This window comes from Podarcis tiliguerta (genome assembly GCF_965153285.1).
Source record: "Podarcis tiliguerta genome assembly, chromosome: 4".
NCBI classification, from domain to species: Eukaryota; Metazoa; Chordata; class Lepidosauria; order Squamata; family Lacertidae; genus Podarcis; species Podarcis tiliguerta.
The window spans coordinates 1,007,958-1,024,483 of record NC_139537.1 but is presented as its reverse complement, the minus strand read 5'-3'; the positions used below and the strand labels follow the sequence as shown (position 1 = coordinate 1,024,483).

The following is a 16,526-nucleotide window of genomic DNA, read 5'->3' as shown; positions in this document are numbered from 1 at the left end:
CCTGGAGTACTGTGTCCAGTTCTGGGCACCACAGTTCAAGAAGGACACTGACAAACTAGAACGTGTACAGAGGAGGGCAACCAAAATGGTCAAAGGCCTGGAAACAATGCCTTATGAGGATCGGCTAAGGGAGCTGGGCATGTTTAGCCTGGAGAAGAGGAGGTTAAGGGGTGATATGATAGCCATGTTCAAATATATAAAAGGATGTCACAGAGAGGAGGGAGAAAGGTTGTTTTCTGCTGCTCCAGAGAAGCGGACACGGAGCAATGGATACAAACTACAAGAAAGAAGATTCCACCTAAACATTAGGAAGAACTTCCTGACAGTAAGAGCTGTTCGACAGTGGAATTTGCTGCCAAGGAGTGTGGTGGAGTCTCCTTCTTTGGAGGTCTTTAAGCAGAGGCTTGACAACCATATGTCAGGAGTGCTCTGATGGTGTTTCCTGCTTGGCAGGGGGTTGGACTCGATGACCCTTGTGGTCTCTTCCAACTCTATGATTCTATGATTCTATGATTCTATGATTCTATGATTCAGAAACTTGGCCATCATCGCTGCCAGTCGCAGTTGCTCAGGATTGAGGATCAGTCTCTGTTCCGGCACGGTTTCAGTTCCGAAGTATTTTGGCTTCCTGGACCACGCACCTGCTCCCTGATTCTGTGACCCCAGCACATACTTTATTCTATAGTTGAATCTGGCAAAGAATTTCGCCCACCTAACTTGTCATTGGTTCAGGTGCCTGGCTGTCTGCCAGTATTCCAGTTTTTTGTGGTCAGTGTGTACTTCCACTTGGTGCTGTGCTCCCTCTAGGAAATGGTGCCACGTTTGCAGGGCATCCTTGACGGCCAGCAACTCTTGTTCCCGTATTGTGTAGTTCTGTTCCAATGGGTTTAGTTTCCGTGAGTGAAAGGCGCGTGGTCTCAGCTCCCCTTTTTCACCTGTCTGGAGTAGCATTGCCCTGAGCACCTTGTCAGATGCATCTGTCTCCACGATCATCGGCCTGTGCGGGTCTAGGCGTGCTAAATACTTTCCCTCAGCGAACATGGTCTTGAGCTTCTCGAAGGCTTTCCACGCTTCTTCTGTCCACCGGAATGGTTGTTTGCCTCTCAGTCTGTCATCGGTGCCTTGAGTCCAGAGTACCGATGTATAAATTTCTGTAGTTGGCAAATCCTAAGAACCTTTGCACATCCTTTCGTGTCCTGGGTTCTTGCCATGACACTACCGCCTGCACCTTTGCTGGGTCCATGTGCACCCCCTCCAGGGTGATTCTGTAGCCCAAGAACTCCACTTCTGTCATGTGAAATTGGCATTTTTCCAACTTTGCATATAGTCGGTGTTCCCTCAGCTGTTGTAGCACCTCTTTCACATGTTGTACGTGTTCTTTTGGGCTCTCTTGAGTAGATCAAAAGATCGTTGAGGTACGACAAAACTGATTTGTCCAAAAGATCTGACAGCATGTGATTGATGAATGCCTGGAAGGTGGCTGTGCCCAACTGTAGTCCAAACAGCATCACGAACTACTTGAAGGTCCCATACCTTGTGTTAAAATCCGCCTTCCATTCATTACCTTGTCTCACCCGTATCAGATTGTAAGCCCACCTCTGGTCCAGTTTCGTGAAAATTTTCACCAACCTCAACCTCTCCAGTAGATCCCCAATCTGCGGAAATGGGCAACGTCTGGGAATCATGCGCTGGTTGGTTTTCCTATAGTCTACAACAAGCCTTTTCTCTGAAGTGTCTTTCTTATTCCCAAAGAAGACTGGAGCTCCTCCCGGTGTCTTCATCGGCTGTAAGAACCCCTGCTCCAAATTCTTCTGCAGAAATTCCCTCACTTTGGCTAACTCCGCTTCCAACATGGAGTAGAGGCAGCTGGTGGGTATCTCAGGTCTATTTTGCAGTCATAAGGCCTGTGCGGGGGTAGCCTATCTGCCTCCTTTTCACAGAACACGTCTCTGAATTACTTATACTGCAGAATCTGTAAGTTTTCATGAGAATCAATTAACAGAAACTGAACACCCCCTCACAGATTCTGCTGGACAATTAACATCAAATAACACCTATATAGGAGATTATTTTTCCAGCAAACCTAAACTCTTGCACATTTGCTTGTTCTTTATCTTTGCCAATGGTTTAGTTAATACATCTGCTACATTTTCTTCACTTGATACATAAGTACATGTGATTATATTGTCTTGTACACAGCAACGTACATTTTGGTATTTTACAGAGATATGTTTGGAACGTGATTTGAAACCCTGTGTCTTACTTAAGGTTATACAAGCCTGATGATCAATGTAAACTCGTACTGGTTCTCCACAATTTACATTTAAATCTGCTAACAAATGCTTGAAATAAATCACCTCGTTGCACAATTCACTCAATGCGGCGTACTCGGATTCCGTTGATGACACACTTACAATGTCTTGCTTGCGTGACCACCAGCTGATTAAAGCTCCACCGACCATTATGACTAGTCCTGTGACAGATTTTCTATCTGGCAAATTTCCCCAGTCACTATCACAGTAACAACTCAACATTTCATCCTCTGAAGAATTTAATTGTAACATATAGCCAATTGTCTGTTTGAGGTATCTCAGAACTTGTTTTACCCCTTTCCAGGCATTTAGTGTGGGTTTTGAGACCAATCTACTTAATATGCCTACTGCGTAGCTAATATCAGGTCTGGACCACTGTGCTAGATACAATAAACTTCCAATTACAGGATGATATACATCAGGATGTTCAAGTTCAGGACTCTCATCTATATGAAGTGTTTTTATGAAACCTGGATCCATAGGCGCCACTGCCCCTTTGCAATCCTGCATCCTGTATGTAGTCAGTAGTTGTTTAACTTTGTTCTGCTGACTTTGCAGGCAGCTGCCATCTTGGGCCCAGCACACGTCCAACCCTAGATATGTCGTAACCGGGCCTAAGTCTTTCATTTTGAACTTACTGGACAATTGCTTGGCAAACCTTTTGGTTTGTTTATCAGTTTTGCAAGCATACAATACATCATCTACATAAATCAGACAAAACTCTTGATCACTGCCTGTACCACGTACATAAACACAATTGTCAGCTGTACTTTGCTTGAAACCAAATGACACTAAGGCCTCATGGAAACATTTGTTCCAAGATCTTGCAGCCTGTTTGAGACCATATAGAGCTTTGTTTAATTTCAACACTCTATTGGAACCTGTCTCATAACCAGGCGGTTCGGCTAGATACAGGTCTTCTGATATTGATGCATGTAAATATGCAGTCTGGATATCAAAATGGTTTAACAGGAGTTTTCTTTTTGCTCCAAGCGTTAGAATCAGCCTTACACTTTCCCCCTTAGCAATAGGGGAATAAATCTCCTCATAATCTTTTCCAGGCCTCTGAGAGTATCCTTGAGCCACTAAACGAGCTTTGTATTTGTACTTTCCTGTCACCAGAGGTTTAAGTTTGTACACCCACCTGCAGCCTACAATCTTTGCCCCCTACTGGTGTAAAGACCTTGTGCTCATTCAGAGAGGACATCTCTTCCTCCATTGCCTGTTTCCAGAGCTCTGCCTCCTCTTTTGGTAACTTTAACACCTCCTGGAAACTCTTGGGCTCTGCAATTACACTAAACACATTTGCAGTATCCGGAGAAAAACGCACCGGAGGCACTCCTTTGTTTTGTCTTTTAGATCTTCTGGGAGAAAATTTTTCTTCTGACCCACTTTCCTCCTCAGAACTACGACCTCTCTTTTGTTGCTTAGCAACTGGTCTCTGGCTAATTCCACTTTCTTGAGAGCTCTTATCTGAACTTTCTTCCCCCTCAGACTCTGATTCTCTGTGTTTACCTTCAGAGTCATGAAGCTCCTGAGAAGGTTCAAACCAAACCTCAGTATTGGCATGTAGTCTCTCCCAGCCACTATGTTCACAAAAATTGGCATTCCTGGAGATCACAATGCCATTTGTCCCTTCAGCAAAGCGGAACCTTTTCCCAGCTCCTGGTAACCCACAAACACTAACAGTTTGGTCTTAGGATCTCCCTTCTTTCTCATTTGTTTTGGAATTAATACCCAGGCTTTTGATCCAAACACATGCAAATGGTCAATTTTGGGTTTTTTGAGAAACAATTTAAAGTACGGAGTTGTACCTATTGTTTGATGAAAGAGCCTATTTTGGAGATAACACGCGGTGAGCATGCTCTCCCCCCAATAAGACATGGGCAAATCAGCATCATCAAGCGTGGCAAACATCATATCTTGTAAAGATCTGTGTTTTCGCTCTGCAACGCCATTCTCCTCTGGGGGAAAAGCGTTCGTTTTTCTATGCCCAATGCCACGCTTTTGTAACCAATCTCTAAAAGCATTTGACATAAATTCGCCACCTCTGTCCGTCTGAATCCTTTTGAGTTTAATGGACAGAAATCTTTCCACAGATGCCACCCAGCCTTTAAACTTAGTGAACACGTCACCCTTATTCTTCATGGGGAAAACCCAAGAGTAACGCATGGCGTCATCCACAATTGTTAATGAAAAATGCGATCCACCCCTGCTTACAGGAAATGGACCAATTACGTCCATGTGAACTAGCTGTAGCGGTGACTCAGTAACTCTGTCACTTCTGGGGTAAGAGACTCTGTGGGTTTTAACCTTTTTACAAACATTACAATCAAGGTACTTGTTACAACTCTTTAAATCACCCCCATCAGCCAATTCAGACATTTTTAGTACACTTTTCCAGCCAGCATGCCCCATTTTCCTATGCAATAAGTGCACACAGTTGTCATGTATAGCTTTGTTATTCACTGCAGGCTGAGATTTACTGACCACTGCTGCAACTTGAGATCCTGCTTTAAGCCAAAACAAGCCTCCCTCTGACTTAGCAGTGCCTAAAATCTCACCAGCCTTCTTAATAATGCAACTGTCTCCTTCAAAATACACTTTAAACCCAGCTTTTAGCAAACAATCCACAGACATCAGATTGCTCCTTAATGAAGGTACACAAAGTACATTTTGCAGGCATTCACGAAGACAAGAAACAAAAACTGCACCCCCCGAAATCACTTCGGAAGTACTTCCGTCTGCTAGAGTCACCTGGCTGCGCTGTGCTGAGTTCTTGGAAACAAACAATTCATCTGAATTTACGATGTGGCGAGACGCTTCCGAATCGACCACCCAGACAGCTTGTTTCTCATCAGCAATCTTGACCTCTGTGGTCACCAGCTGAGCCGACTATTTTCGTTTGAAGAATTTCTTTTTACGCTGCTGCTGCTGCTGATCTCGTCTCTGGTCCTGCACCGGCCACTGAGACTTGACCAACTCCGGACATTGTTGTTTTAGATGCGCTGAAGACCCACATCGGAAACAACGCCTAACAGCAAACGCTGACTCCTCACCGGTACGCTGCTTTTGCGTCACCTCTGGCACGGCATGAGAACTCTTTCCAAACCGCCCGCCTGTAGAAGCCTCTGCAGCAAACGACCTTTCTTGCCTCTTCTGCCATTCTTCAATCAAACGCCCAGTAACATAGCTGACTGATAAATCACGCTCCTGTAAACCTTCTAGAGACAAAACTAAATTATCCCAGCTTTCCGGGAGAGAACTCAAAATAATAGCCACCTTCTCCTGCTGGTCTAACGCACAGTCTCTTTCCTGTAGTGCAGTAAACTTTAACTGTAAACTGTGTAGGTGTTCCTGCATTGTAACCCCAGGCTGTAACATTGCCTTGTACAATGCCATGCGAATGGACAGCTTGGAAACAGCTGTCTCATGCACATGGAGTTCTTTAAGTGCTTGCCACACACCTCTAGCTGTCTTGATTCCCCTCACATACGGCAACTGGGAATCTTCCAGCCCCAAGACAATTGTGGCCCTTGCTCTTTGATCTTTATCGACGTCTTCATCATCAGGCTTCGCAGGAAACTTACTCACCACTTGCCAATCCTTTCGTATTGCAAATCCTGTATTAAAAAGGTCCTCAGTTGAAGACATAGCTTTTGGTTTAGGTTGTACAGATGCACCTCCAATTGGGTCTGGTATAGAGGCTCTTCTTCCTGAGTAAAAGGTTTTCCCAGATCTTGTAGTCTTCTCCTGCAGCTGGTCTAGTTTTCCCTTATCACTTGCCATACCACAGCAACTTATTTCAAGGTCACTCTCAGCTGAGGCTAGCTGTCAGACTTGAAGTCAAAACAGTGGAAAGTCCCCAGTCACTTTCCCAGCTACAGCAAGCTGTCAGATTTTAAAACCAAACAGTGGAAAATTCCCAGTTGCTTTCTGTTTCTTTGTATCAGTCTTTGTAACAGTCCTTTTGTCCACCAGGGGGATACAATAGCCCCTGGGAACAATGTCTCCCGTCTTCTCCTTCTCCTTCTCAGCAACTTTGCAGCTAATTCCTGCCAGTAACAAGACTTAAACAGTCTCAGCTTTTAACAGTATAATCCAGTTTGCAGAGCTTAAAATCTCAGAGTCTCTCTCCGCAGTCCCTCCTTTACCCTGTGTTTTCAGATTGACGGATCAGAGCTGGGCGCACCGGGCGGTGGTTCCGGGCGCGCCGGGCGGTGGTTCCCCCACAGTCAGCTCTTTCTTACGCAGGCAATATAGTTTCCAGTCCTTCCCCCCCTTTTCCCTGCCACTTAGGGGGGTAAAAGATCCTTATCAAAACGCCAGATTCCGTTTCTTCAAAAGCACTTTTAAAGGTTTGGCACGCAAAAGTCTTTGTTTCCAGCTATATACAGAGCAGAAGGCTGACTTCTTGGTTAAACCTTACCGCTTCGGTTCTAATTTAGCTTGCTTTTTTAACTTGCCAAATCCAAAAGTTCCTTAATTTGTTTCTTTCCCTTTTAAAATTTGTAATTCTCCTACTCACGGAAAGTTCTTTTATAATCCAATTTGTCCCAAGAAGAAGTTGAGCGCTCCTCCGATCACGGCTGTGCGACGTCTCTCCGAAAAAGAAGCGATTGACTGTCAGCACCGCGTTACCCCCTCCACACTCCGGAGCTCTTCCTGAGCCCCAGAAACGTTTTAGGGGATCGCTGTTGGTGCCCGCCGAGTCCCACGGACGTAGGCTTCCTCCGCCTACGTTTTCAGGGGTTCACCACGTCGCCGTAGCGGTAGAACCCTGTTTTTTCCGGAGCTCCCCCTCCGGTGCTCAGCAGGGGGCCGCCATGATCGCTGGCGCTCAACTCGGAAGTAGCAAACGACCTTTCTTGCCTCTTCTGCCATTCTTCAATCAAACGCCCAGTAACATAGCTGACTGATAAATCACGCTCCTGTAAACCTTCTAGAGACAAAACTAAATTATCCCAGCTTTCCGGGAGAGAACTCAAAATAATAGCCACCTTCTCCTGCTGGTCTAACACACAGTCTCTTTCCTGTAGCGCAGTAAACTTTAACTGTAAACTGTGTAGGTGTTCCTGCATTTTAACCCCAGGCTGTAACATTGCCTTGTACAATGCCTTGCGAATGGACAGCTTGGAAACCGCTGTCTCATGCACATGGAGTTCTTTAAGTGCTTGCCACACACCTCTAGCTGTCTTGATTCCCCTCACATACGGCAACTGAGAATCTTCCAGCCCCAAGACAATTGTGGCCCTTGCTCTTTGATCTTTATCGAGGTCTTCATCATCAGGCTTCGCAGGAAACTTACTCACCACTTGCCAGAGACGATCCCTCTGCAGCACTGCCTGCATGCGTTCCGACCACAGCAAGTAATTGGAGTCATTCAGACGCTCAAAAGCCATCTGAACTGGTTGTGAGGCCATCTTGAGAGCGATGTCCCTAGAACCTGGAACCAGCTACTCACGACCACCGAGAGAGAAAACAGGAACCACAGCAACCAGCATTCACACGCTGCGGCTGTTGTCCTTGTGTCCACTGTGTCACCAGCTCACAACAGTCAGGAACCAGCCAATGTCCATCTGCTGCACCAACAGGAACAACAACTTCTGGAACTACTGGAACCAACACCGTTGATGCTGACACCACCACAACTCAGGCTGGCAGCACAATACCCATAACCTCATGGAACTTTGAAGTGTCAGGCATAGCTCTAATGGCTTTAGCCCAAACGTAGCAGAGTTTTCCTGCACAGCAAAGAAGCTAGTTGAGGTGGAAATGACTAGTCAGCTAGACTCAGAATAACTATTTACAGGATTTATTAAAAGGGAAAAGAAACCAGCAGAGTTTCTGCATACAAAACAAAGCAAAATAAATCCTTTCTTTCTCTCTCTCTCTCTCTCTCTCTCTTAACCATACACAGCACTCCTACTCCTAACACACCTAACCCAAACTGAGCAAGCATTCCTAGATAACAGAGTTGAGTGCTGGTCGTTAACCAATCAGAGTAAGTAGTTTCTAGGTCAAGCAGACCTTGGCTTTCTGCCAAGAGTAAATTGACACTGCCTTGAGTTAATTGTGTAAAGCCAGAATCTGTAAGTTTTCATGAGAATCAATTAACAGAAACTGAACACGTGCATCATAAAACTGGACCAATACTGTGCTACTGTCCCCTTTCCTTGCCTGAGGTTCAGAAACTCCTGTTCCAACTACGCCTATTGTGCGGGATTCCTGAATATGTTGTCCAAGAGCTTCAAAAAGGCAGGTAAATTAGTGAGCACGTGGTCATTGACATCAGGTAAGGCGTAATCTACTGTCTAGCCACCGCCCCCCGAAGCCCCACACTCGTGGCTATTCTTGCTTCATCATCTCTGTATTCTTCCCCTTTAAGACGTAGGCAATATAAGCAGGAGGCTCGGAAGGAGTCATACGCTGCACTATTCCCATTCAAGTGTGGGGGAGGGGGGCTAGGTTTTTTGCAGTTTGCCTACTGGATAAGTCAGAGAGCTCTCTTGCCTGTTCTCCCGTCACTCCTTCTAGTAGTGCTAATATCTTTAATTCTTGATTCTCTGCCCAGAGAAATTGTGTAGGATCCACGGCCGTTGGAGCCTCCACAATTGCCGCTCCTTGCCCGGCTTGCATTTTCACGGGCTGCTGCTGCTGTCACTTTCCAGCCATCCTTGCTTAATTATCTGATGGGCTTTTGTTCTCAGCAGCAGTTGAGTTGAGTCATGCTGTAGTGGCAGCAAGACTTGAACACGTACATTCAATTAAATGTTGGTTTTATTTCTGTAAAAACTTGCCTCTTGTCCGGACCTCTCTGCCCCCATGACTTATGGCTACCCTTATGATGACTCAACTAAATCCTCAGCGTTGTTCCTCTTCCTCCAGAAACAACGCGTGAAGACGAATCTCTTCTGTCGCTTCTATGATGTCAATTTCCCCTTTTCTTGTACCCCTTCTCTTCTGCGTTCCTGCACTCTGAGGGGCTTGGAAACTGGCCCAGACAAGCTATTGTCTGATATCTCCTGTATTTCTCTGGGCTGTGACCCCCCCCGTACTTTCCTCTGTTTTTCCCATAACAATCCTCCCTTCGTCCCCTGGGCAGCCATTCAAGTCTGGCAGCTGCTGTTGCTCGCTTGTTGGCTCCAGCCTGACAAATACAGATAACTGAACAAACTTTGTTGCATTACATTCTTGATTAAATTATCATTCCATTGATAAATAATTTCACAATATTATAAATAATACTTTTATTGTCATTGTACAACCTGTGTACAATGAAATTAAATGAGCCTCCCTCCCAAAAAAGTGGTGTTATGAGCCATCAAACCTCTGAAATACACCTTCCCTCAAAAGGCTTCCACAATTTTGACCACTACTGTATATCAAACAAAGCAACATTCAACAACCCATCAGAATCTAATAATAAATACGTTGGTTAATGACAAACAACAAAGGCAATGAACACACACCCAACTCCCTTCAGTTCTTCATTTGTTCCTGAGGCTCAAATCTCTTTTTGTCTCCATTGCAGATTGTGATGAATTGCAGATCGAGAAAAAGCATGAACACGACAAAATCCCCAGAGAGGAGAAGCCACATAAGAATTTGGAGTGTGGAGGGAGCTCCCATTCCAGTTCCCAACAAAGAAATCTCAATGGAAAGAAACACTATCAGTGCATGGAATGTGGAAAGAGCTTCAGTCAGAACTCCTCTCTCACTTCCCATCAAAGAATTCATACAGGGGAGAAACCCTATCAGTGTGTGGAATGCGGAAAGAGCTTCAGTCAGAGCTCTAATCTCACTTCCCATCAAAGAACCCATACAGGGGAGAAACCCTATCAGTGCATTGAATGTGGAAAGAGCTTCAGTATGAAGGCCTCTCTCACTTCCCATCAAAGAATTCATACAGGGGAGAAACCCTATCAGTGCATGGAATGTGGAAAGAGCTTCAGTCAGAGCTCTGATCTCAATTCCCACCAAAAAATTCATACTGGGGAGAAACCCTTTCAGTGCATGGAATGTGGAAAGAGCTTCAGGAAGAGTGGTCATCTCACTTCCCATCAACTAATTCATACAGGGGAGAAACCCTATCAGTGCATGGAATGTGGAAAGAGCTTCAGTCACAGCCAAAGTGTGACTTCCCATCAAAGAATTCATACAGGGGAGAAACCCTATCAGTGTGTGGAATGTGGAAAGAGCTTCAGTATGAGCTGCCATCTCACTTCCCATCAAAGAATTCATACAGGGGAGAAACCTTATGAGTGCATGGAATGTGGAAAGAGCTTCAGTAGGAGCTCCTCTCTCACTTCCCATCAAAGAATTCATACAGGCGAGAAACCCTATCAGTGCATGGAATGTGGAAAGAGCTTCAGTCAGAGGTCTGATCTCAATTCCCATAAAAAAATTCATACTGGGGAGAAACCATATCAGTGCATGGAATGTGGAAAGAGCTTCAGTATGAAGACCTCTCTCACTTCCCATCAGAGAATTCATACAGGGGAGAAACCATATCAGTGCTTTGAATGTGGAAAGAGCTTCAGGCAGAGCTCCTCTCTCACTTCCCATCAAAGAATTCATACAGGGGAAAAACCCTATCAGTGCATGGAATGTGGAAAGAGCTTCATTCAGAGTAATGATCTTACTTCCCATCAAAGAATTCATACAGGGGAGAAACCCTATCAGTGTGCAGAATGTGGAAAGAGCTTCAGTCACAGCCACTATCTCACTTCCCATCAAAGAACCCATACAGGGGAGAAACCCTATCAGTGTGTGGAATGTGGAAAGAGCTTTAGTCGGAGCTACTCTCTCACTTGCCATCAAAGAGTTCATATTGGGGAGACATCCTTCATTATATAGCTTTAGGAGACAAGGAAAGCTGCACTTTTTAAAAATGTGAGAAGAGAGTTACATATGTGTATTTTGTATTTTTATATTGTGTTTTTGTTTTATGTTGTAACCGTCCTGACACGTGGCAACAGGAGTCAATCTTTAGACGCTGAGGGTTTTTTGCCCCCCCCAATAAAACATTTGAGGGGGCCACCACCCAAGTTAGTAGGCATTGCCATTCTAATGGCCTGCATGCATCATGTGTTTGATTGTGCAAGGCAGACCTTACCTGACCCACCACCAATATTTTATTCAGCACCACTGGGTCAAGTATTATACAAATTAAATAAAGACATAAATCGCCCTCCTTTGCACATGTTCCAGCTTGTCAATATCCTCATTTATAATCATTTTTAAAATTTATGTGCCCTTCGTCTGAAGATTTCACAATATAAACATACAGGATGAAAGCATGGCTTTCTCAAAAACAAGTCCAGCCAGAGAAATCTCTCCTCCCCTTTTTATGGATGGAGTTACAAACTTTGTTGGTCAGGGGACAGCTGTGGAAATAAGGCATCTTGATTTCAGTAAGGCTATTGACAAAGTTCCCCCATGAAATATTTACGTGGAAGCTAGTAAAATGTGGGCTGAATGAGGAAACTGTTAGGTGGATTTGAGTGACCGAACCCAAACAGTCCTCCTTCATGGTTCCTCATCATCCTGGGGTGCTGCAGGGTTCTGTCCTGGGCCCGTTGTTGTTGAACGTCTTTATAAATGACTTGGATGAAGAAACTGAGGGGCTGCTCATCACATTTGCAGATGACACCAAATGGGGAGCGGAGGCCAATGTTGCAGAAGGCCGAATCAGATCAAGGGCAGGAATAGTACCACTTTATTTTGCCTTGGTCAGACCCCACCTTGAATACTGTGTTCAATTCTGGGCACCACAAGTTAAGTATCTTAAATATTGGTTGCCTGGAGAAATCAAGGTGGGGGAACACAATCCGTATTCCTTTTATAACATGTGGCCAATGTTTATTGAATACATGTATTGTTAAGACTGTTGTAGGAATCCACCCAGCACTCAGTATTTTTTAATAAACATTAAATGTGGGACGTGTAAGCACTAACCCCCACCCAACCCCCATCTCTCAGAGTGAAAATACCTCTGTGGGCGGGATCGGCTAATAGGATAGCTTGAAGAACTGGGTCAATCACTGGCGCTGTATGTATATATAGAGAACCATTGTATATAGTAAGTTGTGATGGGATAGTAAGTTGTGATGGCAGTGAGTCTCGCACGAGTGCAGTTCATTTATAAAGTTGGTTTTATTCCAAGAAAAGAACAGATTACCAGGAGTTCTCCCGCAAGCTCGTTGCCATTACGATGATGACGCAACTAAGCTCTCAGTGTCACGTTTCATCCTACAAATGCAACGTGGGAGGAAACTTCTCTTCGTACTCTGTGACAAATTGTGTCCTTTTTCCTGTAACCCCCTTACACTCTTGAATACTCAAAGGCTGGCCAACCATGTCTGAGTTCTGTGGAGTTTGGCCTTTCACCTACATTCTGGGAGAGCGTTTCCATGATACCCCCCCTCCTTTTGCTCTGGGCCATCTTCCAACCCTGGCAGCTGCTTGGACTCTGACAGAGGTTTTGAAAACAAATGAAATTAGACACAAGTGGGAATTTCCTGAAGGTATTTCCTTCACCTACAAAGATAGAAGAAAGACTTTTAGATCCCCAGAATTTGGAAAATTTTGGCGGAAATACAAAATAGACAAAATAGGCTTGGGAGGGGGTACAGCTCAAGAAAGAGAAGAAAGTGAACAAGGACAGGAAAGTCCAGGAGGATAAGAAAAGAAGCAGAGTTTCCCACAACTATATTATTGTACTTAATTGCAGTTCCGTACTTGATGTTGATATTTGACTTTGTGTCTAATAAAGATTAATGAATTTGAACATTATATCGTGGAACATCAATGGTTTGAACAATAAGGTAAAAAGGAATAAAAGTGAGCGAATCTTAAAAAAGAAAAATTGGGACATCATTGGTCTCAATGAAACACATATAGCTAAGAAACATGACAGAGTTTTCATAGATAAGAAATTAGGAACAGAATACATAGCTTCAGATGTTTCCAAAAAGAGAGGAATATATATATATAAACCAAAAAAGATGCAAAATTACCACTTAAAGATGACAAAGGAAGAATATTAGGAATACAGTTGACAAAAGGCAGAGAAGAAAATTTTGGTGGGGGTATACGCACCAAGTGGAAATAAAACAAACTTCAAGAAAAAAAAAACCCTTGAAGATAAGCTATTAGAATACAGTAATGACAGTATGATCATCATGGGAGACTTCAACGGAGTAACATCCCTGGCTCTAGATAGAACGGAGAGAGACATAACATCAAGAAGAGGGAAGTTCCCAATAACATTTAATCAATTGGTAGAAGATCTGAACTTAAAAGATGCTTGGAGAGAGAAACAGATAAGGGACAGACAATATACCTTCTATGCATATGCTAAAAAATCAGATGCAATCCAGACTTCAAATAATGTAATACCTTTTCGACGAAAAGTTGAGATCCTCCCGAAAATGATATCAGACCATAATCTGGTAATGATGGAACTAAAATATAATAAAATTAAAAACAGAAGTTGGAGGTTGAATGGAAGATTATTAAATGATGAGAAAATATTAGAGATAACCGGATAGTCCTAGAAAGAACAGAGATCTTAGATTTGGAAAGCTACAATAATAGGTTTGGATGACACACCTATTTAGGTTACAATAAGAGCAAAGCCCATACAGATTTCAACAACCATATTATAAGAAATGTCTTGTATAAAGTTTGGATAAAACACCAGCCGCTCTTGGGACCATTGACACCCTGGCGGCTGTCCCTGCTTGAAGCCCATGCGGTGAAAATTTTTAATATACAAATATTAAAAAACGACCAAGGGAGAGTCATAGTGGTACAGGTTGCGGTGCAAGGCTAAACAAATTTATTGATAGGAATGTATGCTCCAAATGAAAAATAAATGAGAATTTTATAAAAAGTTGGAGAATGATTTAATGGAATTTGCAGATCTAGAAATGATTTTGATGGGCGGTCTGAACAGAGTGATGTCATTGGAAATGGACAGAACAATTAGGAAAAAGGATACTAAGGAGGGCAGACTTCCAAAAACTTTCTTTGAATTGGTTGACAATTTCAATTTGATAGATATTTGGAGAACCAAACCTTGGTTAGATAGAGAATTCACATTTCATTCTGATGTATACGAAAGCAGTTCAAGAATCCATACGATATGGGTGTCTAAAGTATTAGAATTGAAGGTAAGAAAAATACAGATACAGTGGTAACTCAGGTTAAGTACTTGATTCATTCCTGAAGTCTGTTCTTAACCTGAAACTTTTCTTAACCTGAAGCACCGCTTTAGCTAATGGGGCCTCCTGCTGCTGCCGCGCCGCCAGAGCACGATTTCTGTTCTCACCCTGAAGCAAAGTTCTTAACCTGAAGCACTATTTCTGGGTTAGCGGAGTCTGTAACCTGAAGTGTATGTAACCCAAGGTACCACTGTGTTGCCAAGAACAATATCAGACCATAACCCTGTTTTTTTAGAAATGCAAAATGAAAATCAGTCTATGGAATACACTGGGATCTCCTTCTGCCCTTCTTTGATAGGGCTTGTGTACATCCATCTCCTCCCTCTGGGGGGCCACTGAGGTTTGCAAACTGGTGGTTCGGGGGGGGGCAAGCACAAAGGATTGCATCATCTCTCTGCTTGGCTCAGAGCCAGCTGCCTCCCGACTTCTGGGTGTTAGTGATCGCTGCAGCAGGAGCCGAGTGCCTGGCATGGATGAGGCCTCATTCTGGCCTTCTGCTCGACTGAGCAAATGTGACAAAGGTCAGGGCTCCTTGGGGGGGGGCATAGAATTTACCCAAAATCACAGACTCATCAGAGGGTTGCCCCACAGGCCTAGACTGGAACCACTGTGGCCCTCATCCAGCGGGCTTGGGCACAACCCTGCTGACTAGTGCAGAGGTGGCCGCCTTCAACGGGACATTCTGGGATCCAAAGAGAAGCTGGGATCGGCTGCTGGGATCCAGCCTGTCCCACTTTGAACAGGACAGTCGTGGGCTATCCATTCTGGCCCTCTGCTCCCCTGAGCGAATGCAATAGAAGCCGAGGCTCCGGGGTGGATGGTGGGGAGAGTAGAGTTGAAAGGGAGCCCCAGGGTTCTGTAGTCTAAGGTTACCAGATTTTTTTTCAAAGAATCCGGGGAGACTTCTTTTTTCTTTTTCTTTTTTGAAAAGGGGGGAGGGAGTTATTTTTAAAAAGTTGTTTTAATTTTTTCCCCCAGAAGTAGTGTCTTCTCTTCTGTGATCTCCTCTGTCACACAGTCTTCCTCTGGGCCCTGGCCTGCTGTCTTGTAACGCTAGCTGCCGTGGGGTAGGCTGCTCGGGTCTGGACTGGGCTCCGCCACGTGTCCTTGCCCTCCTGGTACATTCCTACATGTCCTTGGTGGTGGCGGCTGTGGCATGGCAAGTTTGGGGCTCGCCTCTTTTTTCTCCTTCCTCTTTCTCTCTCTTCTCCTCTCCTCCTTCTCCCTGCGTTGGCTCCGGGGTTTTCATAGCCCTGGAGCGCCGCTGGGCAGTCGGACTGGTGGCCGGGTGCTCTTGCTCCCGGCTTGATTTGGGTCATGGGGGGAGCAGCGGTTCCCCTAGTTGACCCGCTGGGCATCCTCAGTTCCCCCTCGTATGTAGTGTGTGTGTGTGTGTGTGTGTGTGTGAGTGTGTGTGTGTGTCAAGTTTGTACAAACTGAATGATTGTGGGGGGAGGTTCCTGCGACAGAGCCACTGCCAGTCCAGGATTCCCCTAGCCAAAGGGGGCCTGCCAAACCAGGCCAGAGATGAGGACACCCCCCCCAAAAAAAAACCCGAATTATTTTTCATCTATCATAATCTTAGCCAGCCTCTGTCTGCATCAGGATGTCAAGACCCGGAATGTGGCGGCTACAAAAGAGGCAAACGTCACGCTAGGGGTCCTTAGCAAAGGAATTGAGCAGAAAACTGCCAGGATCATGATGCCGTCATCTATGAATGGCAGCTATGGATCACTATGGATGGTGGCTAACAGACTGAGGCTGAATCCCGAGAAGACAGAAGTCCTGTTTTCGGGGGACGGGCAGGTAGGGGGGACTCCCTGGTCCTGAATGGGTTAATTGCCCCTAAAAGACCAGGTGCACAGCCTGGGAGTCATTTTGGAGGTGAAGGTTAATTCTGTCTTAAGTGTAAGCTGCCTTGTTTCTGTCTTAAGTGTAAGCTGCCTTGTTTCTGTCTTAAGTGTAAGCTGCCTTGAGTCCCTCT

General features: G+C 44.7%; 1 protein-coding gene across 4 annotated transcripts in view; it reads left to right on the top strand.

Annotated features, from left to right (window-relative positions):
- LOC310675644 (uncharacterized protein) overlaps positions 1–13,104 on the top strand; it is a 66,542-nt gene extending 53,438 nt beyond the window's left edge. For all 4 annotated transcript variants that reach the window (XM_083436616.1, XM_083436618.1, XM_083436617.1 and 1 more), the window contains exon 3: positions 9,847–13,104. In XM_083436616.1, coding sequence (XP_083292742.1) covers positions 9,847–11,171 — 1,325 coding nt within the window. In that variant the 3' untranslated portion in view covers positions 11,172–13,104. The remainder of the gene's footprint in view (positions 1–9,846) is intronic.
- The last annotated feature ends 3,422 nt before the right edge of the window (positions 13,105–16,526 follow it).